At 41.9% G+C, this 22,917-nt stretch overlaps 1 protein-coding gene across 6 annotated transcripts in view; it reads right to left on the bottom strand.

Annotated features, from left to right (window-relative positions):
- Positions 1–465: 465 nt before the first annotated feature.
- The window catches only part of LOC121533712 (rab GTPase-activating protein 1-like), a 170,347-nt gene continuing 147,895 nt past the window's right edge, over positions 466–22,917 (bottom strand). For 3 of the 6 annotated variants that reach the window (XM_041839880.2, XM_041839881.2, XM_041839884.2), the window contains 6 exons: positions 11,270–11,362; positions 8,236–8,451; positions 7,305–7,388; positions 6,673–6,744; positions 6,082–6,279; positions 466–3,204 (listed from right to left, as the gene is read on the bottom strand). In XM_041839880.2, the coding sequence (XP_041695814.2) occupies positions 3,055–3,204; positions 6,082–6,279; positions 6,673–6,744; positions 7,305–7,388; positions 8,236–8,451; positions 11,270–11,362 (813 nt within the window). In that variant the 3' untranslated portion in view covers positions 466–3,054. Of the gene's footprint in view, positions 3,205–6,081; positions 6,280–6,672; positions 6,745–7,304; positions 7,389–8,235; positions 8,452–9,726; positions 10,982–11,269; positions 11,363–19,504; positions 20,771–22,917 lie in introns of those variants that run through there. The other 3 variants (XM_041839885.2, XM_041839882.2, XM_041839883.2) reach the window with 3 other exon arrangements.

Raw genomic sequence — 22,917 nt, 5'->3', positions numbered from 1 at the left:
CAATCTGCCATTGGTTCATCGATTTTTTGACTTTAACATGAACGATATACACAGCGTACAAAACATTAAGAACACCTTCCTAATATTGAGTTGCAGGATCAATTGATTGAAGTGGATCAATAAGGGATAATAGCTTTCACCTGGTCAGTCTGCCATGGAAAGAGCAGGTGTTCCTAATGTTTTGTACACTCAAGTGTATACCTATTGATTCTTGAAGAATATAACTTAGAAATGCCTCATGAGCTTATTAGTTCAACAGTCGAACCCAATCAGAGCCCAAAATATGCTTGTTTTACTCCATTCTTTGTAAACAATGTAATAAAAAATTATACTATTTCCTCAAAATATGGTTAAAACTATCCTAACCATCCCTCAGCTGTTTAGCAAAACAGTGGCAGGGTGTCCGCTTTGTTTTTGTTTGAACTGGAGATAAAAGATAAACAATGAAAGAACAATCAATCGGTGGACAGAGAACGGAATTTTATTGATGTACGTCAGACGATTACAGTACAGAAAATACCATTAGAGTTAAAGTCACTGATTCACGTGGGAATGACGAGGAACATGGAGGGACAAATCCACCATGTTGGAAACTAAAGCAGAACAACTGTTGAAGTATAGTTTACTGTACAATATTGTGAATCTGAAGTTATTTTTTGCATCGTTGTAGTTGGATTATAATTTGACCGCTGTCTTCTCAACAACAAAAAATAGGAATTATAAAAGAAAGTAGGTTTGTTCTCTGAATAACTTGAGTACAAATTAACATTTAAAATAGTGTTTAAGATATTGATGCAATGTTAGTGCACATAACATACACTGAGGCCTAGACCCCGTTAAACTTGATATGACACTGGCTGAAGCGCCTTGAAATCCATCACGTTACACATATGAAAGACAAACTGACTGACTGTCTATATAACACACTGAAAAACATGTCTGTGTCCTAAAATACTCTTAACTGGCTTCCTTATGCCTTTTCATTGTAATCACTAATAGGTGAAACGCCTTGAAAGCATCATATTACTTTCAATCAACTGTCAAGATTTTTCAAGATTTTTCAGATCAGTGTTCACAAAGGAATGGAGATGAGGAAAGGAAGCATGTTAAGACAAATGAGACGTGACCCGGATCCCTCTGTAGTAGTATCCTTGTCAACTCGCATCCTGCTCTTAAAATGGCGGACAGGTATGTCATCATGGCACAGGTGACGATCCTTTGAGAGTATAATATATTGAGATGGCTTTCTTCTGATTCTTTCATTTACATGGATCTGGGCATTAGAAAAGAACAGTCACTGCTTAGTCGAAAAAAGGAAGGGAACCATTTCAACCGGAACTAGTCAGTGTTGGACACACATACATGTACACACAATGTCTCGGCCTTCGTCCAAAGGGTGAATCCAACGCCACAGGCTATGGTGCTTCAAATAGGGAGGTCAAAGCAGTGGTATGAGACTGCAAAAACATCAATTTATTTGGCTCTAGAAACTGAGTGTAATGACCGGGCATTGCTATTGAGAGAGTGTTTCCAACATATGCTAAACCACATGGGCATTGCTATTGAGAGAGTGTTTCCAACATATGCTAAACCACATGGCCATTGCTATTGAGTCTTTCAATGTATTCTAACTGCATGGCCATTGCTACTGAGTCTCTTTGGATAGACGTTTTGGAATGTTCAATTACTTGTTGTTCACCTCATCATGGTCAGTGCTTTATCATAAAAATGATCAGAAGTATGAAATACTATTGTGCGATTTAATTTGATCGTCATGAGGTTTTATATGAAATGGGAAGCCATGTCTGTACTATATTATACTGGCCCAATTCACAGGCCATGGTTAGGTGAGTGCTAGGCTTTGTAAAGTAGCTGTTGGGCTGAGTTTAAATTGAGATTTGAGTCCAGTTAAAGCAGCAAAGTAGAGTCAAATTACTGCTGCCAAAAGAAGAGATGGGGGAGTCATTCATAAAACGTAGCCATCACATTAGTTAGGTTACCTCCGTTTTTTTCAAATAAACTCTTTGGCTGAGAGTTTCCTTAAGCGAGGATGGAGACCTAGTTTTGCCGGAACGCTCAATTTCCAACACGTATGAACACAGATTTTACCTCTGGGTTAACAGAGATTAACTTGACTTAGACCTTTAAAAAATGTGCTTAATTACGTCAACATTTACAAAGATGACATTCAAATTCTAAACGGTAAAAAAATTTACAGAGCACTTCTTCCTTTTTTGTTTTAGAACTGTACAAGATTAAAAATGACCAATAATTAGTTACACATATTTATATGAAAACATAGTTTATGTAATATTACTATTAAGAACAAACAAGATTTTGTTTTTAGATTCTGAATGCAGTATCCCCTTTTGGAAAGCGGTAAAGATATGTTAGGCTGAAGATGCCTGTAGTAATTTCCTTTTTTAAGCAGCGAATACAATTCTTAAAATTAAGACGGTAAACTATTGCCGGTAACTGCTGCGCAATCCTTGCAAGTCGGGATCAAGACTGCTAGAGCGTTTAGATTTGTTAAAGTTCTCAGCATATCAGTTAGCCACATATCCTGCTGATAAGCTATACTCAGCAGTAGCTATATATAACCACTAGGTGGCGATGTTGTATTGCATGGCCACTATGACGATGCTAAGGACCTACAGAGTTCCTATAGTACTCCGCTATCCTCTCACTTCAAAGACACCATTTTGCTGAAGAGAATTCGGAGCCCGGCCAACAGTGTAAATGACAACCCACTAAATTTATCAGTCTTTCTACATCTTGGTTCCACACACCACGAAGGACGACACGTGACAGTCAAGTCTCATCAAAGCTGAATTGAAGAAGTGACTGAGGGTGGCTGGTCCAGTGGAGTATCTTGAGAGAGAGGAAGATCTGTAGAGGACGAACTTTGTTTTGCGGCTATCACTCCCCCTGGAAAGGAAATACTGCATTGTCTCAGGTGTTTTTCAGCTAGTGTTCATAAGCTCTCCTGTGCATACTGTAGTAGACGACCTCCAGACCCCCCCCCCCACCCCCCCCTCTGGTCTCTGTAGGGGCTTACGGCGGCCCCTCTTTGGGGGAGGAGGGGGGCTGGGACTGGGAGGTGCTGCCCCCGGAGCTTTTCAGGGAGCCCAGGGTCTTGCTGAACCAGGAGTTTTTGGCCGCTTGGATCTCGTTCATCAGGATGCCCCTCTGGTGCTCCAACTCCTGAGGATGGACAGAATAAAGGAATAAAATAGTCAGCATAATAATCATGAACAGTCATTATAGCAAGCATGAATATTAGTCATCACAGCAAGCATGAGTCAGCCACCATAATACATCATGAATAGTCATCTTCGTAATCATGAAGAGTCAAAAGGGATAGAAAATAGAGCACGCACATCCAATGGCTTCGAACAGGTATTGGATATCAAATCACCAATTGTCAGAAGGCGTGTATGTACAGTGAGGGAAAAAAGTATTTGATCCCCTGCTGATTTTGTACGTTTGCCCACTGACAAAGAAATGATCAGTCTATAATTTTAATGGTAGATTTATTTGAACAGTGAGAGACAGAATAACAACAAAAAAATCCAGAAAAACGCATGTCAAAAATGTTATAAATTGATTTGCATTTTATTTAGGGAAATAACTATTTGACCCCCCCTCAATCAGAAAGATTTCTGGCTCCCAGGTGTCTTTTATACAGGTAACGAGCTGAGATTAGGAGCACACTCTTAAAGGGAGTGCTCCTAATCTCAGCTTGTTACCTGTATAAAAGACACCTGTCCACAGAAGCAATCAATCAATCAATCAGATTCCAAACTCTCCACCATGGCCAAGACCAAAGAGCTCTCCAAGGATGTCAGGGACAAGATTGTAGACCTACACAAGGCTGGAATGGGCTACAAAACCATCGCCAAGCAGCTTGGTGAGAAGGTGACAACAGTTGGTGCGATTATTCGCAAATGGAAGAAACACAAAATAACTGTCAATCTCCCTCGGCCTGGGGCTCCATGCAAGATCTCACCTCGTGGAGTTGCAATGATCATGAGAACGGTGAGGAATCAGCCCAGAACTACACGGGAGGATATTGTCAATAATCTCAAGGCAGCTGGGACCATAGTCACCAAGAAAGCAATTGGTAACACACTATGCCGTGAAGGACTGAAATCCTGCAGCGCCCGCAAGGTCCCCCTGCGCAAGAAAGCACATATACAGGCCCGTCTGAAGTTTGCCAATGAACATCTGAATGATTCAGAGGAGAACTGGGTGAAAATGTTGTGGTCAGATGAGACCAGAATCGAGCTCTTTGGCATCAACTCAACTCGCCGTGTTTGGAAGAGGAGGAATGCTGCCTATGACCTCAAGAACACCATCCCCACCGTCAAACATGGAGGTGGAAATATTATGCTTTGGGGGGGGGGTTTCTTCTATGGGGACAGAACAACTTCACTGCATTAAAGGGACGATGGACGGGGCCATGTACCGTCAAATCTTGGGTGAGAACGTCCTTCCCTCAGCCAGGGCATTGAAAATGGGTCGTGGATGGGTATTCCAGCATGACAATGACCCAAAACACACGGCCAAGGCAACAAAGGAGTGGCTCAAGAAGAAGCACATTAAGGTCCTGGAGTCTCCAGCCTTAATCCCATAGAAAATCTGTGGAGGGAGTTGAAGGTTCGACTTGCCAAACGTCAGCCTCGAAACCTTAATGACTTGGAGAAGATCTGCAAAGAGGAGTGGGACAAAATCCCTCCTGAGATGTGTGCAAACCTGGTGGCCAACTACAAGAAGCGTCTGACCTCTGTGATTGCCAACAAGGGTTTTGCCACCAAGTACTAAGTCATGTTTTGCAGAGGGGTCAAATACTTATTTCCCTCATTAAAATGCAAATCAATTCATAACATTTTTGACATGCGTTTTTCTGGATATTTGTGTTGTTATTCTGTCTCTCACTGTTCAAATAAACCTACCATTAAAATTATAGACTGATCATGTCTTTGTCAGTGGGCAAACGTACAAAATCAGCAGGGGATCAAATACTTTTTTCCCTCACTGTATATTGCTTTATCGTACTACAGTCATTCCACCTCAAAAAGCACAAGAAAGAGGATTGAGACACCAGCATCTCAGATTGTTCTGAAATCGTTTCTGTAGTTAGAAACAGATAAGATTAGCATTCCTGAAACATTCTTTTGTTGAACTATAATATCTCTGAGAAATTAAGCTAACTGATCGCACCCAAATTGGCCTTTTAATTTATAGGATTCATATAATCTTCAATAAATATAGTATTTAACATCCGATTTGGACCATAATTCTTCCCAACAATGAGTAAGACGTAAGGAATCCAATAAAATGATGAATAGCCACCCACAGACCCTCACACTAATACCACCCAATAACCAGTATACAGTTTCAGTTCTCTATGTCTGACAAGTATTATGGAGCAGCTGCTTGGGGTATTGCTTCTTCATCCTTTGTAATGTATTCCCTGTTAATTTGGTGATGTTTCTTTTCCCCTGTTCAGAGAAATTAGCCATTGAAGTCTATTGCATTCTTTACCATAAATCTGTGCGAAGGTACCAAGTTCTGCCCACTAGATGCTGCTGTTCCTACTATTGCCACCACACCCTTCTATCCATTTTGCTGGTCTCTCGTGTTTATTAAATGGATCACTACATTTTGTTTGCGACCTTGGGCAGAAAACAAATAGCTTTTGCTCATGATGAAAATAAATTGTGTGGCCAATTGTGTTGTTAAGCCTGATACTGTATACTGGTTGTTGGGGTGGGATTGATGTGAGGGTCTGTGGGTGGCTATTGATCATTTTATTGGATTCCTTACGTCTTACTCATTGTTAGGAAGAATTATGGTCCAAATCAGATGTTAGGTACTACATTTATTGAAGATTATATGAATCCTACAAATCAAAATATTTCAACAAAATAATGTTTCAGGAATGCTAATTTGATCAGTTTAACTACAGAAACGATTTCAGAACAATCTGAGATGGTGGGTGTCATGGCTTGCTGGAATGACATGGAATGACCCCTACATTGAGTGCGATATCGCAGCGCTGCCTGCATAGCATCTGACCTGTATCTTGCACTTGGCCTCCACCAGCTGTAGTTTGGTCTGGGCCAGCTCTAGCTCCAGTTCTCTGAGCTGGGTCTTCAGGGAGTCCTTCTCCTCATCCAGCTCACTGTCCCTGTTGTCTCTGCTGGGAGGGGGCATCTGGAGAGGCCCTTCTTTACTGAACACCTCCCTGCAGCGCTCACACGCCATCACCTTGCTCTGCAGGGAGAGAGGAGGAACATCAATGTACTAAAAGCAACACGTTGCATTGTCATCATAATGCCTACGGTGTTTGTCATCTCACAATCATTTATTTGTATTTTTAAAAAATTATACCAGGAATTCCATTGTTAAGGTCAGAAGACAACTTTTACGAGGGAGACGACCAAGGCGGCAGCTCAACAAAAACACAGATAAAAAAAGCACAGCATTCCAATAACACAAATAATGACATAGTTTTAATGTCACATGCACAAGTACAGTGAAATGCCTTTCTTGACAGCTTTAACCCCAACAATGCAGTAATCAATAACAATGTAATACTAAAAAATAACAAGGCACAACAAAAACACACAAGATATAAAAATACTGTACATCGTTGCTCTGTACTACCTTGATGATGTCCAGCTCCTCCTTGGTGGCAGTCTGCTGCTTCTCTAGCCGGGTGCTGAGCTGAGAACAGATCTGGGGGGACACAGGAGGACAACCTTTACTACAGGGGTATTCAACTCTTACCCTACAAGGTCAGGAGCCTGCTGGTTTTGTGTTCTACCTGATACCTGTCCAGAGTTGACTTTGAGGGCATTACTTGTTGTTTACAAAGCAATTACACATTAACTGGACAGGTTCGTTGACCTTTCAGATACACCATCATTGAGACACTGTAGGATTAGGATTCATTGTATTGTCCCCGAGGGGAAATGTGTCTTGGACATTCAAAAGTGCTGCTGCTTCCACATAGAATATCACAGGTTAAACAGACATCACCACACAACATACAAGCAACCGCCTGCCCACCCACACACAAAGTCGATTAGTTCATATGGCAAGGCTGTGACTTGGTGGTCAGTTCCACAAGATGAGTCAATGTGCTAAAGGTAACGACAAAATGTAAAACCATGAAATCATACGAGTAACTATAAACTAGTCTTATGGATTTATCTGGGTCTAAAAGTTAAGGTCAATGTGGTTAGAATGATGGCTATACGCGATGCTCCCCTCTCTTCCGTGACTCTGGATCCTACCTGTTTGTATTCAGCGATGATGGCCGTGGTCTTCTTGATCTCCGACTCAGCTTTCTCTAGCTCTCTCCTGAACACCTCTTTGATCTGGACAGACAGGGTAAGAAGGCAAAACACTTGCTACTTTACGGTCTGCAGACACTGGAGACTGATATTGGGAGACTGCAATACAACTATCTGGCGGTAGTTCACAATAAAGAATGTGACATAAACCAAGACAAACGAGAGTAACCTTTGTGTGATGTGCCTCATCTTTTATAGCGCAGGAAAATGATAGGACGGTATCATACTGATTTAATGTCTATATGAAAAAGCATGTCGATTTATATTGTTGAAAAAAAATAAAAACGGTAACATTGATCATCCTTATCACCACTATTAAGACATGGGAGAAAAAAAATAAGGCCTGCAGGTTTCACAGGAAGCCTCCACAGCTCTCCAGTAGTGGTCACCAAGCCCTGGTCCTGGGAAGCAACAGGGTTTTGTTACAACCCAGCACTAACACACCAGATACAGCCAATGGTTGTCCTGATGAGCAGCGCTGAAGCTGGAACAACAGTCTGTACACTTGGTGGCTTATCAAGGGTTGCAAAATTTCAGGAACTTTCAATAAATTCCCAGGTTTTCCAGAATTCCTGGTTGGAGGAGACCGGATTTTCTGCTCATTCCCTCCTGATTCCGGGAACTTCCGACTGGGATTTCGGGAAACCAGGTAATTTATTGAAAGTCCCCGGAATTTTGCAACTCTAGGCTTATCAATTTAATTTAATTCAATTCTATATCTTCATTTAGCCTGGTTGTCAGATCTGTTTCTGCTATAGCCAAGTTATTTTCCATTGTCAACGCAAATATGACCATGATATTGTGATACTGCTGGCTTAAGCAGAGATAGATCTGGCAAACTGGTTAACTGTGTGAATGTGAGCTATGTTACCTGTGCAGTTTCCTCCGCCTGCCTCCTCTTCTCCTCCTCTGTCTCCACCAGGCGTTGTTTGGTGCAGAGCAGCTCCTTGTTCAGCACGTCTGCCTTGTCCTCCGCCTGGTCCAGGTCGGTCCGCAGGGCGATCTTACTGGTGACCAGCTCGTGGGCCAGGTCATCGTTCTCTTGCTCCAGACGCATGCTGGCCTCCTGTAGACGACGGTTCTCTCTCTGTGGCCAACACACACACACACACACACAATAAGACTATGCACAGTATGTGGAGAAACACTTACACAACTTGTTCTTTCTGCAAATGTAGCGACAGTTCATTTGCTGCACACACACAGCAAGCAGGCACACCACATACAGTTAATGTTTCACCATCATTTGAACTTCCTGCCTCTGTTATTGTACAATAACAACCACATCCATGTTGTACTGTTTGACTAGGTGTATTGCTATTTCCCCTGATGCTTTAGTATTTGAATGAAGGTTTGTTCAAAGGTCCTTCAAATAGAACTGAGAAGGACCAACAACATCGATATACAATAATCAAGTAACCGTATTACCAGTTATTCTATGGAACAAACTGGCACACATTTAACGCCATTTCAAATATCGCAGGCACACACACACGCAGGCAGGCACAGAAAGTAATTGTTGTCCATAAACAAGATCTTATGACCAGGACCATCTTGTCTGATTGTCTGCCTGTAAGTGGTCTCACATGACAATGGTGGGGATGTTCCAGTTGTCATGGAGACCAAGCTGGGTCACCTGACCGAACCCCATCCTGCCCCCCTAGACCAATGTCTGGGCCACTGGCACACACACGCTCACACACACAATGCAGTGTGTGTGTGACCTGTGTCACGTGTTTCACACCATTCACGATTTGACGCATCTATGTTAAACAAGAATGCTGCTCTGTTTGCGCACAGAAAACCCGACAACAGGCAGAAAGCAGACAGGAGACTGAGCTAAGCTGCATAAACTCAGACTTGGGAGTCTGCTTACCTTTTCTCTTACAGTGGTCTATCCAGAGTCACAACAATGATGATGCTGGGAACAAATACTACAGCAACACACTCACACTCACAGGTCAGTTCTCTCACTCTCTCACACTCACAGGTCAGTTATTTCATTCCACATGACACCCCTCCCACTGGTCTCCCTCTCCTCCTCTCACTTCCCTCCATCACACCCTTCCCTGTATTCGTTCTCTCTGTGTTTCACAGGGGCTGATGAGTTTAGTGGTGTGAGAAGGGGATGGAGGACACATAGGAAATGTTATGAGACCTCCACTAAGTTTTAACACCGAACTGAACAGTTGGGGCCTGTCCAAATACTTTTAAAATGCATTCCCTACTTATTCTTTCTTTGAGGTCATTTCTGATCTGACATGGTGGAATTTGTTGTTTTCAGGAAGGAAAGGATACATTTTAAAAAGGATCAGTGGCCTCATTTGATCTAAAATAGCAACAGACTTCAAACGGATCATAATTGATTTCATTAAATGTCTTTCTTTATAAGGAATGAGGATACTCAAACTCATGTAACTCAGGCTCTGTAGAAAGATGGCTTAGAATCTCATCCAACAACCTGCATGTTCTGTTACAAAATAAAATGTATTGTATTTGTGTCAGTTAAGAACTAATAAAAATTCTGTGCATTGCTTTAGGCATTACATATTTAAAATCAGAATGGCATGAATACAAACACAATGTGAGTCTTGCAGTAGGTACAACAAAATGAAATTGTAATGTATCGTAAAAAACTAAAATATAAAAGCGTTTAAGAAAAATTTATAGAACATAAAAAAAAAATAAAAAAAACACTTAGGAACATGGTCCCAAACAACAATGAACTTGAAAACTAGCTTCTCTTTTAAACGTTTGTCAGTAATAATTGTAATGGCAGTGTAACTTTCTGCATATGTGCCACACAAATCCCTTGCTGAAATGCCCTGCTGTCCTTTCGTATGGGTGAACATTGCAAAGTTGGTGAAAAAGCTGAATCAGGGGCTGAAGTAGAGGTGAAACGTAATCTAGCCTACATGACAGAGACCTGAAAACTACAGGCCAGGCCCATCTATTCAAGCATTCAAAATATAAGAACAGGTCTCTCTTTCAGATAGATTTTTATGTCAACTAGACAAACCTGTATAAATAAAGATTAAATAAATACAATTTAAAAACTGCCCTTGATACTGCCTTTGTGGCGTTAGCCCATACGAATAGTCCAGGGCAGCAGGCCATTGGGGGTAAGGTTTTTGCACAGCACATGAACAAAACATTAGCCTGGTCGAAAATACATCCAAGCTCGGTCGTAACAGCCACAGCCTAATTATAACTTTAATGTCAGTTTTTTTCTCATGAACAGTAATACTAAAATCAATCCCACATGGATAAAATTCTACAGGTTTTCCTGACAAACAATGAGACGTCAGTTTCATTCACACGTCACAGTCACTTTACAACTAGATGAGGTTGTAGGCTATTTGGTTTCGTTATTCAGAATCATTCCTATGAACAGAGGAAAGCCCTGAGACATATCTTTCCTTTTCCTTATCTTTGACCAGCACAAGTCTATGGCCTCCACTCATAACAAAAGTCTCTATTTGTTTCATTCTTTCTCTCCACTGAGTCTGTGTACGCCCTGCGTAGTCTGCCATGATCAGCGCAGTGTTCTACATAGACCTGAGCCGAGACTGGAGGGAGAGAGGGAGGGAGGGGGAGAGAGAGGGTGGGACTGGGGTCTACAGGGAAGGATATCAGATGTTTCTTAGGTAGGATACCACAGACTTCCGAAGCATCATCTATACCTACAAACAACCCGTTTTCTGAGGTCCAATTTTTTAGGAGGTATACTGTAACACTCAACACTAGCTATGGGAAACACTGGGGTAATTGTAGTGGAAGTAAGGCCCCTAACCACTCATACAGGGTCAGATATCTGCCTAGCAGGTGACGTTAGAATGGGAGGTAAGAGTAATCTGATCCTGGAGCAGTAGTTAAGACATAACAGAGCACAGTCTGTTTCTTACCTGGTAGCGGTCGATGGGGTCCTCCTGCTGCAGCTGGCTCTCTCTCAGGGTCTGGTACTCCTTCTCAAACTTCTTCAGCTTCTTGGTGGGCACCTGGAGGGGTGACAGGAGAGGCGGAGTGGGAAATTGAGTGTTGGTAGATGGGGTTGTTTTGAATTGAAATGAATGGCGTTGAATTGAATCAACTTTATTGAAGTGTTTAAAGTGTAATGTTTTCGACCACAAGATGGTGACACTAACAAGACTAAAGAATAGGGTTTGAGCCTGGGTTCTGTTACAATTACTTAAAATGCATATTTTTCTCCCTTACCCGAGGTAGGCTAATCACTGATATGTAAGTGATGGCATATATAAAGGATATGTTTACATTACATTACTTCCTGCCATCCAATTCCTTCAAGGAACAAAGGAAGCAAGGGTATTTTAAAGGAATTCAAACTGGGTACGGTTCTGCGTCTCCGACTAGATACAATGCAGAGCTGGGTGAGCTGCTGATCCAGGGACAGAAAGAACACCAAACTAGATTTGCTTCATTTGTTCTTTTTTGTTTCAACATGGAAAAGAACAGTGGGCCCAGTTGAAACATTTTTCTTTGAACTGAATCAATGCACTCCTATTCACTGCTTTTTTCTAGGGAACTTTATCAACTGTAAGGTGCTTTTAGCCTAGGCACAAAATGGCTGTGACAAGTTACCCTCTGAGGCATACCTAATGACCATACTACTCTGTGCAGCGTACATTTGCTTTGTGTACACCTGTTCATTTACATGTTAAACCACTTCAGCCTCTATTTACCAGCAGAAGCACAACCAACAAAGGAGATGAACAACAGAGTAACATACAAGTATCATAAACACATTTCTTCAAAAAGCAGAAAGTAATAACTGCCCTCACCCTAATTGCAACACCTAAACACTGTTTTTAAGGTAGGATACATTATACACCTGCACAGTGCACACAAGAGAACACTCCATAACACGGCAACACATTTGGTCTCTGCCAGCCAGGTCAGTTTCTAAGGAAATTGTTTCTCTCCGCTGTTTGGAGTGCAGGGACAAGGGTTGCTCAGCCCTTGGCGTTTCCATGGTAGCTGCTGCTAGGATGTGGATTACAGGTCTGGGGCGTAACGAGTCACAGAGGGGAGGGACTTTGTTAATGGATAGGGCCACCAGAGGCCATTACAGAAGGGGGGCACAGCTCACCGGCTGAGACCGCCAAAGATAGGAGCTCACTGGATGAGAGGGAGAAAAGGAGAAAAGAAAGAGCGAGAGAGAAATGGGAGCTCACTGTCTGAGAAAGAGAGCAGAGAGACAGACGAGAGGAAGAGATAGGAGCTCACTGGCTGAGAAAGAGAGCAGAGAGAGACGAGAGGAAGAGATAGGAGCTCACTGGCTGAGAAAGAGAGCAGAGAGACAGACGAGAGGAAGAGATAGGAGCTCACTGGCTGAGAAAGAGAGCAGAGAGACAGACGAGAGGAAGAGATAGGAGCTCACTGGCTGAGAAAGAGAAGACAAATAAGGATGAGCAAAAGAGAAAGGGCAAGTACAGTAGAGAGAGAGAGAGATGGGGGAGGAGGGCAAGAGAGAATTTGAGAGACAGAGAGAGTAGGGGTTGCATGAGTTTACCATAGTTACTCAGTGACTGGAGTTGTCAAGTGGTTCTCAAGTGCTCTCAGTTACACAATACGACATTACATCCTATTGCCTTATTGCCATCCTATTCTCTATTACAGACATTGTTTTCGTCCTGTGTTTGTTCTAAGCCTGATAAAATGTTAGGCCCAGTGTCTTAAGAGGACTCACACACCGGTTCTCATATAATATAATATGACCCATTACCTGACAGACAGGTAAGAAACAAGAAAGGAATCCACAGAAAGATCTAAGCAGGCAAACCTGTTCTATACTGTATTTGGTAGCTTAAAATGGGTACTGAATGTGTGTGGTTGATAAGACAGCACGTCAGCATTGTTAATGCTCCACTGGCTTTGGTTCTACCCAGTGAACAATAGGAACTTTATGAGAGGACTCTCCACCCCCCTCAGCCCTTCTGTTCCTGACGACTGAACACTAGAGAGTGTGTGTGTGTGTAAAGGGGTTCAGGTGTGATGTCCTGGAAAGATAAGACAGAGACCAGCACAGAGAGAAGAGAGAAAAGTAGAGAAAGGGGAGACATTATCTGAAAACAATATGAATAGGAAAGAGAAAGAGAGAGAGAGAAAGAGAGAGAGAAATAAAGAGAGATGTAGAGCCAGCTACTGATGAAAGGACAGAGCTTAAATCTGAAAAAGAATATGCCACAGAGGCTTGTCTGGATGTCCTACACACGCAAAATGCTTTTTAGATTATCACATGAATATTTAGGTATTTATTTTATTTCTATAAATGTTTTACTGTTATTTTTGATGCCGTTATCTCACTTCGCTTTTGCAATAGCGGCCTTGTCATTCATGACATTAAAGCTTATCTGATTATTGGGGGGGAGTGAAGTTCCTTGCAGAAAGAGCACTAGCCAAAAAACTAATCCATACTAAAAGCTTCCGTACACCCCTACATATTTGCCATGGGATCTTTAGACGACACACACCAACATAATATGGAACCCCTAAAAACCTCTCTCACCCATCCTTTTCTCTCACACTCATGCCTCCCCTCTCTCGAACAGTCATATCTGACCACAGACAGCCTTGAAAGTGGCAGAAGACACTATTTCACCCTCACTTTTTCCATTCAAGTTGCATATAAGCCTTCAGCATACATGTGGGTCTACATGACTAACATCAGACCCACAAAACACAGCTAATAACCCTCTGTTGCTTACTATAGATAATTCCAGACTCATTTCGCCATCTCTGAAGTAGCTTTCTGTCTAGTAATTTATCCATGAGCCATACAAAATGTATTTTTACAATGCATAATTATATTCCCAATGCTAAAATACACTCCTAATGCTAAAATATGCCATACAAAATACATTCCCAAGGCTAAAATATGCCATACATCAAATATTTCCAATTCAAAATGATGCCAAGCTAAATATATTGGCGGCAGGGAAAGCGAGAAAAATCCAGCTGTTGGTATGTTTAGGAGCAACCTGAACTCTCGATGTGTTCCAGGGCATCAGTGTGCTACGCACATACCAGTCGACGCATTGGCTCTGGTCCAGGGCGTTATGTTAGTATCATAGTGGTCGAAGTTGGAAAAGTAAGCTAGCTAGCTACGTGTTCTCGATGAATTTAGTTTTGATAATTGTTTGATACAATGTTAATGCCAAAAATCACTACAACCAAACAACCAGTGTTGCTTGTGCTTTAGCTGTCACCGGCTAGCTACTAATGCTAGCAGGCTAGTGGCTAGCTAGTAGCGCTAGCTCCAGTGACTTCAAAGTATTCATACCCCTTAACCTTTTCCACAATTTGTTGTGTTACAAAGTCAGATTCAAATAGATTTATTTGTCATTTTTTGTCAATGATCTACACAAAATACTCTAATTTCAAAGTGGAACAATAATTCTAACATTTATTTTAAATGTACAGAAAATAAAACAAATATATCTTGATTAGATAAATATTCAATCCCCTGAGTCAATACATGTTAGAATCACCTTTGGCAGTGATTACAGCTGTGAGTCTTTCTGGGTGAATCTCTAGGAGCTTTGCACACCTGGATTGTACAATATTTTCTTCAGGCTCTGTCAGGTTGGTTGTTGATCATTGCTAGTCTGCCATTTTCAAGCCTTGACATAGATTTTCAAGACAATTTAAGTCAAAACTGTAACTAGGCCACTTGGGAACATTCAATGTAGTCTTGGTAAGCAACTCCATCATATATTTGGCCTTGTGTTTTAGGTAATTGTCCTGCTGAAAGGTGAATTTGTCTCCCAGAGTCTGTTGGAAAGCAGACTATCCATATTTTCCACTAGGATTTTGCCTGTGCTTAGCTCTATTTGGTTTCATTTATCCTAAAAAACTCCCTAGTCCTTGCCAATGACAAGCACACACATAACATGATGCAGCCACCACAATGCTTGAAAATACATGAAGTGGTACTCAGTGATGTGTTGTGTTGGATTTGCCCCAAACATAACACTGTGTATTGAGGACAAAAATATCATTTATTTGCCACATTTTTCCAGTATTACTTTAGTGCCTTATTGCAAACAGGATGCATGCTTTGGTATATTTTTTATTCTGTTCAGGCTTCCTTCTTTTCACTCTGTCATTTATGTTAGTATTATGGAGTAACTACAATGTTGTTGATCCATCCTCAGTTTTCCTATCACAGAAATTAAACTGTTTTAAAGTCACCATTGGCCTCATGGTGAAATCCCTGAGCAGTTTCCTTCCTCTCCAGCAACTGAGTTAGGAAGGGTTCCTGTATCTTTGTAGTGACTGGTTGTATTGATAAACCATCCAAAGTGTAATTAATAACTGCACCATGCTCAAAAGGGATATACAATGTCTGCTTTTTATTACCCATCTACCAATAGGTGCCCTTCTTTGCGAGGCATTGGATAACCTGCCTTTGTGGTTGAATCTGTGCTTGAAATTCACTGCTGGACTGAGAGACCTTCCAAATAATTGTATGTGTGGGGTACATAGATGGGGTAGTCATTAAATATCATGTTAAACACTATTATTGCACACAGAGAGTCCATGCAACTTATTATGTGACTTGTTAAGCAGATTTTTACTTCTCAATTTATTTAGGCTTGCCAATACAAAAGGTTTGAATACTTACTGACTCAAGACATTTCAGCTTTTCATTTTTAATTAATTTGTAAACATTTCTAGAAACATAATTCCATTTTGACATTAGGGGGTACTGTGTGTAGATCAGTGATGTGAATACTTTCTGAAGGCACTGTAGGTAGCGGCTAGCTAGTAGCGGCTAGCTAGTAGCAGCTAGTAAGTAGCGCTAGCTAGTGGCTAGTACTACTAGCAAAGATATTGATAACTAACCCCTTTTGTCTGCGCTACTAGCTAGCACTACTAGCTAGCCGCTAGCTAATAGCTTCTAATTCTAAATGCAATTTCACCACCCATGCGATTGGTGGTGGTAACGCACCATCCTCTCTGGGACCATTTGACATCCTGTCTCATCTTGTATATCTCACAGCATCTGTGGCGTGAGAAAGTATCTGCTGGAACCAGACCCTATTGGTGGCAGCTGGGGCTATTTAGAGCAATGAGAACCAAAATAAACTAGGGCTGGGTCAATGGCACCATATGCCTTATGTAGTACACGTGGGCACATTCATTGACACGCCAGAGTTGGGGTAAATTCCAATTCCGAGTATTTAAAATGCATTGAAATTCAATTCAGACAATTGTAAAATCACCCTTGATTTGGATTTTAGTTGATGAACTGACCCCAGTCGATGTGAAACACATGCTCTTTATCTGAGCCAAGCACAGTATTCTCTGCTATAGGCCTGACAGACTTTGTGCACTGGGGAAAATAGGCTTACTCTCTGTTGCATAATGGTGCCTTTCCTGGCTGAAAACATGTTAATATCTAAATGACTGTCACGGCACATATCTTAGGATTCAAAATGGCCAATTCAGGAAAACTGGGTTGTGTTTGACGTCGATGACCAGACATGCACACAAGCATCAACACGTATACACACACGCTCATACATGCTGGGTGAAGAATAAGGTCTCCTTTGTGTCCGAAAATAACTCTGTAATTGAAACAATCTGACAGTTGTAATTTGGTTAGCATCCTGACATTTAGCTGACTAGAGAAAGGGAAAAGACTACTAGGAGTACACACTGAACCACTGAAATACACTGAGTATACCAAACATTAGGGACACCTTCCTAATATTGAGTTGCACCCCCTTTTGCCCCCAGAACAGCCTCAATTCGTCAGGAATGGACTCTACAAGGTGTCCAAAGTGTTCCACAGGGATGCTGGCCTATGTTGACTCCAATGCTTCCAGCAGTTCTGTGAATTTGGCTGGATGTCCTTTGGGTGGTTGACCATTCTTTATACACACGGAAAACTGTTGAGCGTGAAAAACCCAGCAGCGTTGCAGTTCTTGACACAAACAGGTGCGTCTGGCACATAGTACCATAACCCACTCAAAGGTACTTAAATATTTTGTCTTGCCAATTCACCCTCTGAATGGCACACACACAATCCATGTCTCAATTGTCTCAGGGCTTTACAATCCTTCTTTAACCTGTCTCCTCCCCTTAGTCTACACTGATTGAAGTGGATTTAACAAGTGACATCAGTAAGGGATCATAGCCTTCACCTGGATTCAACTGGTCAGTCTATGTCATGGAAAGAGCAGGTGTTCTTAATGTTTTGTATACTCAGTGTATATCTACAATTACAATGCAAATTCAAACTGCATTTCAGTGTATCAACTCATACCATGGTTTCCGTTAGCTGGTAATTGCCGGTTTTGGGACGATAAAATTAATTAAAGAGCCGATAATAAAATTGTAGCCGGCCAAATTGTCCAAGGCTGCCTATCATACACCCCGATTTCGCGCTCCAGCTCCATTCTCTCAGTCCTTGTGCGCTGCCTTATGTGCATGCGCCTGCTGCTAAGGTGAGAGAGGGAGAGAGAGAGCGAGAGGAGCCTTGGCCTAGGCTACTGTTGATTGCGAAAATGGATGCCTTTTTAATGTAAAACAAAAGTTAGAGAGTATGCCTATAGTGAAAAGCCTAAAAGGGGAATGTCCTCCATATGGACAAGTCTTACTATTGTAGTGGACAAAGATGAGAAGAACATTGGTGCGGCCAAATGCAGGCTACTGTGTAACTTGCTATTCAGGTAGGATGCAATTTTGGAACTTGAAGTTATTAATTTTTTCATATTTATAAACATTTGTTTTATCATTATTATTGTATATGATTGTAATCATTGTTAGCCTATTTATTAATCTAAACCAGTTCTTTAAATATGCAAAACCTATTTTGATTAATTCTGTTTACATTTTCATTGGCTAAATTAAAAATGTGATCTTTATAGCCTTATTTTGTTTAAGTTAAATAAATATCCTTATCCTATTGCTGTCATGTGATAGATACGGTAGACACTAGCCTTGATTTGTAATTGCTGCAATATAGCTTAATCAACACTTTTGGGAATATTTAAACCAGTTCACAAGTGTTTTGTTTCATTCTGTTGAGCCATTTTCTTTGGCCAAATTAAGTTTAAACTGTACTGTTGTGTCTGCCACAATATAATAACCTGTTTGTATTTCCCTAGTGGCTTGACTTACTTTTGATATTACCCTAATAAAGTTCAGAAACATTTGTGAAGGTTTGGTGTGGTGTGGCTATTAGCCCATTATACTGCAGGCCTATGACATAAAGGCAGTGCGCACCGGCGCTCCAACTGACTCCGACATTTGAACTTGAGGTGAGGAAGAACGTTTTAGGCCTACTAGAGTTACTCCTATAATGTAACAAAATAATGCTTAGCTTGACAAAAAATATTAGGATCGAAAATTTACAAATGAACCTCCTGTACGCCTATATCTCTCTAGCAGACGCAGTAGCCTATCTTACAAGGATAAAGAAATGTATGTTAGTGTCGTAGCATGCCATAGGCATATTTCTATTACTCTCTCTCTGGGGCTAGGCCTAAGCTTCTCTTCCTTTATATACATTTCTTAAAATATTAATATCATACAGTGGCCACCTAAGCCTATAGGCCTATGAATGCAATGCCCTGATGCATTTTGTGCTGAAATCTCCGACAGCTGAACCATGAGGTGGACAATTATTGTTTTAGGAAATTAAAAACCAACAAAACAGTAGGCTATAAAGTTTTTCATATGCTACACATCGAAACACAAGGAAGTGTTTTTGTCATTTGTTACAGGTTGTTTCTAAGGACACGTAAATTTGGCTCATTTGCCAAATATCCCTTGTTTATTGATGGCGATGGCGGACGCCCTAATGGATTACGCACCCAATGCATATGGATGACCGGTACATTTCTCAAATGTCTGATAAAATACAATCTTCCAGGTCACTTGCGTGGTAAAAATTTTTTGACTGACTGACAGACACACACTACAATCTATACTGTCTCCTACAAGCCAGCAGAAAAAAAAGATACAAAGTGTTCACTGTTGCACAAACAAGCAGTGTTTCCTTCAGCGGTTCTTAGACAGTCAGAGTGCAGACAGAAGTGAAGAGAATTGAGGCTGCCAGAAGTAGCCAGGACTGAGGAGTGACTTCAGACTTAACCTAGACTTACACCTACCACAGGTTTGGGAGGCTTAGAGTGGGCCACCAGGCTAACCAGGATATCCTCCTCACAGATCTGGTTGATGACGTGGGCATCATACGCCACCGTGATGGAGATCTCTTCCATCATCTTGACACAGGATAGTGTCAGCTCCACAGGTGGGGGAAGAAGACGAGGAGTGGACGGGTGGAGAAGTGGAGGAGACAGTAGGGGCAACAGGTCGGTCAGACAGCCTGAGGAGTGACTGGCCTCTTTCACTGTCCCTCAGGGTACAAGACACACCCCTAAAGGAGGGCGGGACAGCGTGAGGTAGGAGGGAGTAAGGGAGGATCCCTGCAACACACCCGTCTCTCTCTGTTTCCCTCTCCCTCTCTGATGCTTGGTGTTCTCAAGCGTGTTGAGAGGATGATAGTGTCTTTCGTTTCAGAACTGCCAGGCTGCTATTTCTCCTCCTTCTTTCTTCCTTTTCTCCATTTGTTTGTCCTGCGATCCGTGACGTATTTCCCGCTCTTCTCAGGTTGCGCTCCGGGTATTATTTTCACCTCCCTTCGGTCTTGGTAAGATAAAGTCTGGTTTAGTCGCACTCCTACTAAGCTACACATACACTTCAACTGTATGTTTTAGCATGTCTGTCTGTGAGAAAGTGTTGGAACTGTCAGACCGATCACAATGACTCGACATGTTAAGTACCACTGCAGTCTGCACACATCACACACAGAGTTTGTGTCCTCCAAAAAAATAGAATCCAAATAAAACTAAATGACTAAACACAGCTAATCTGGTGGCTGTAATTCAAATAAACTCCCAAGGTTTAGGTTACATTGCCTGCAGCCAGGCTCCTCAGGACCCAACTGTTCACTTCAGATCCTCCTGGGGCTTTGCCTAGCCTAGCTAACTTCAGGAAATCTCCCTGGTGTATACGTTCTCCTCCTTCCTTCTCTTCCTCCTTCCTTCTCTCAAGGTAGCAGCATTCTGAGTAACCGCTCCTTCTGTTCCCCTCTCTCCCTCTCTCTTCTTCCACTGGTGAAACCGCTGAGCTTGAAACTTCTCCCAGAGGGATTTTGAAAGCAGGCAGAAGAAATGTAATAACTGCAACTAGATTAATCAATCAAATCAAGCGCCTTCAGTGGGAATCCTGAGTTGGTTTTGAATGGACTTTAAATGCTAAAAGTTTCAAAGCCTTGTTGTGTATTCTTTTTGTCCTGGAAATGTCTTGAAGTTTCCTCAACGTTGTCCTTGGGGTGTTTAAGGGCTGTGAAATTCAAATTCCTTCCCATAATCCTGTGGGTTGTTACTCGTAGAAAGCTTTGCTCCCCAACTAGCAGGTGCCAGTGAATTCTTGTACTCCCCTAAGCTGCTTAGGAGTCAAGTTGATCCGCTTTAGACATCAACGAAAAAATTAAAGGACAAAGTAAATTGAACAGGCTAGCTAGCTTTCCTTTTTTGGCTCTCGTGGACATATGAGGTATATCATCAACGGACTCAATGCCGAGCTTGATGAAGTGCAGTTCCATTGACAGGGCATGATGGTTGTGGTCGCCGGTAGACACTGTGCTTCATTGCTTCTAATGACACCAAATTCTGTGATGTAAGTCTCTTTTCTTTCACTCTCACTCACTCCATGAGCTTGTCTCCTGAAAGAAGTGAACACACACGGGCACAGGACAGACACACAGAGACACACACCTCCAACAGAATCTTTTTTTAGTTCCACCAAAAGATTAAATAGGTATGAAAAAACATGTTAAAAAAGGACAAGATGCAAAAATAGAGTGGCTATTTCTGGAGACTAGGCTCTTCTCTGTCAAAACACCTCAGGCACAATGTCACTTCAGAGGAAATTGAAGGGAGAATTGAAATCCCAGGATGAGAGGGCTGCTGCTGTGGCTCGTTTCTCTCTCACACTCAGTAAGTTAATTATCTCTTGCTGGATGGGTTTTGATCAGGCAATTCATTCATGCCCCAGGGTCTCGGAAAGTCCCTTGTATTCCAAAGCAGTTTCCAGGTCAGTCCTAACAGCCAGTCAATCAGAGGGTCCTATTACACGTTTTAGCTCCCAAGAGACTTGACGGCCACCACAATCACAGTCAAAAATGTATTTTGGTTCAAATGGTCGAAGCTAAACCAAAACATACAGCCTTGCAAGCTCAGAGTGCAGGCTGGTTTCACATTGTCTTCAGTCTTGCTGCAGTGTGTGTTTCCAATCCAAGGTGATTGGAATCTCTACCAGCGACTGCTAATGTGAAATGGGAACACAGAGACACTCCACTCTCAAGGGTTGTGTGTGTGTGTGTGTGTGTGTGAACGTTTGTGAAAGACAGTCACAGAACATAGGAGTAGCCAGAGCTAGGTAAAGTCTCTCTCTCGTTGCACAGTTCATCCAGAATCAAACACTGCTGCTGGTCGAAAAAGAGCAGTGAAAGCCTCTCTGGCCCGAATCAAACAAAAGAGATTAGGCGTTTTCCTCCATTTCCTTCTCCTGCTGACTCACTGTGTGGCACGCAGTCACCTGTTCAGCTCACCTTGTACACTTCTGTCATTGTAAGGCCCTCCTTCCTGCTCTAGCTCTCTCCCAGACTCTCTCCCTCATGGTCCTAGAGCCTGCCCCTCAAGTCATCCTCTGGACTCACCTGACGGTGTCGGAGGACGGGCTCATAGTAATGGCTGGAACGGAATAAATGGAATGGTAATTTAACTCAAACGTGTTTGATACCATTCACTCCATTCCAGCTATTGTTATGAGTTGTCCTGCACTCACTCAAATGTATGCACTCACTAACTGTAAGTCGCTCTGGATAAGAGCGTCTGCTAAATGACTAAAATGTAATGTAAAATGTCCTCTTCTCAGCAGCATCCTGTGGTGCGCGTGTTTTACATTATGTCAGTATGTGAGAAGGTGAAATAATACCACTCAAACATTTAGTTGAAAGCAGAACATTTAGCACATGATTTTCTTCCTGGAACTTTCAGAGATAAGCTTGTACAAGACAATAATTGCATAATAATGTATGCAGTGTCTACACTCAGGATATCCTGTGGTTAGAAATACACAGGGGAGAGGGGGTGGGAGAGAGTATATATATATATACACACACACAGAGAGCAGGGATGGGTGGGGATGGAGAGAATTCTCTCTTCCATTTCTCTCTTCTTCCTTCCTGTGACACTAGGAATACTGTTGCCTTCTGCTTTGCCACCTATACACAGTTGTGAAGCGAGCTAGAAAAACGCACACACACACAAACACGGGAGCTGCTGGGTAAATCAAATGACATTTTATTTGTCACATGTGCCGAATACAACAGGTGTAGACCTTACCGTGAAATCCTTTCTTACGAGCCCTTAACCAACAACGCAGAGTTGAAAAAAGTAAGAAACATTTGCTAAATAAACTAAAGGAAAAATTGTAACACAAAATAACAATAACG

The sequence above is a fragment of the Coregonus clupeaformis genome, chromosome 20, assembly GCF_020615455.1.
Source record: "Coregonus clupeaformis isolate EN_2021a chromosome 20, ASM2061545v1, whole genome shotgun sequence".
NCBI classification, from domain to species: Eukaryota; Metazoa; Chordata; class Actinopteri; order Salmoniformes; family Salmonidae; genus Coregonus; species Coregonus clupeaformis.
This window is presented reverse-complemented; position numbering and strand designations above follow the sequence as displayed.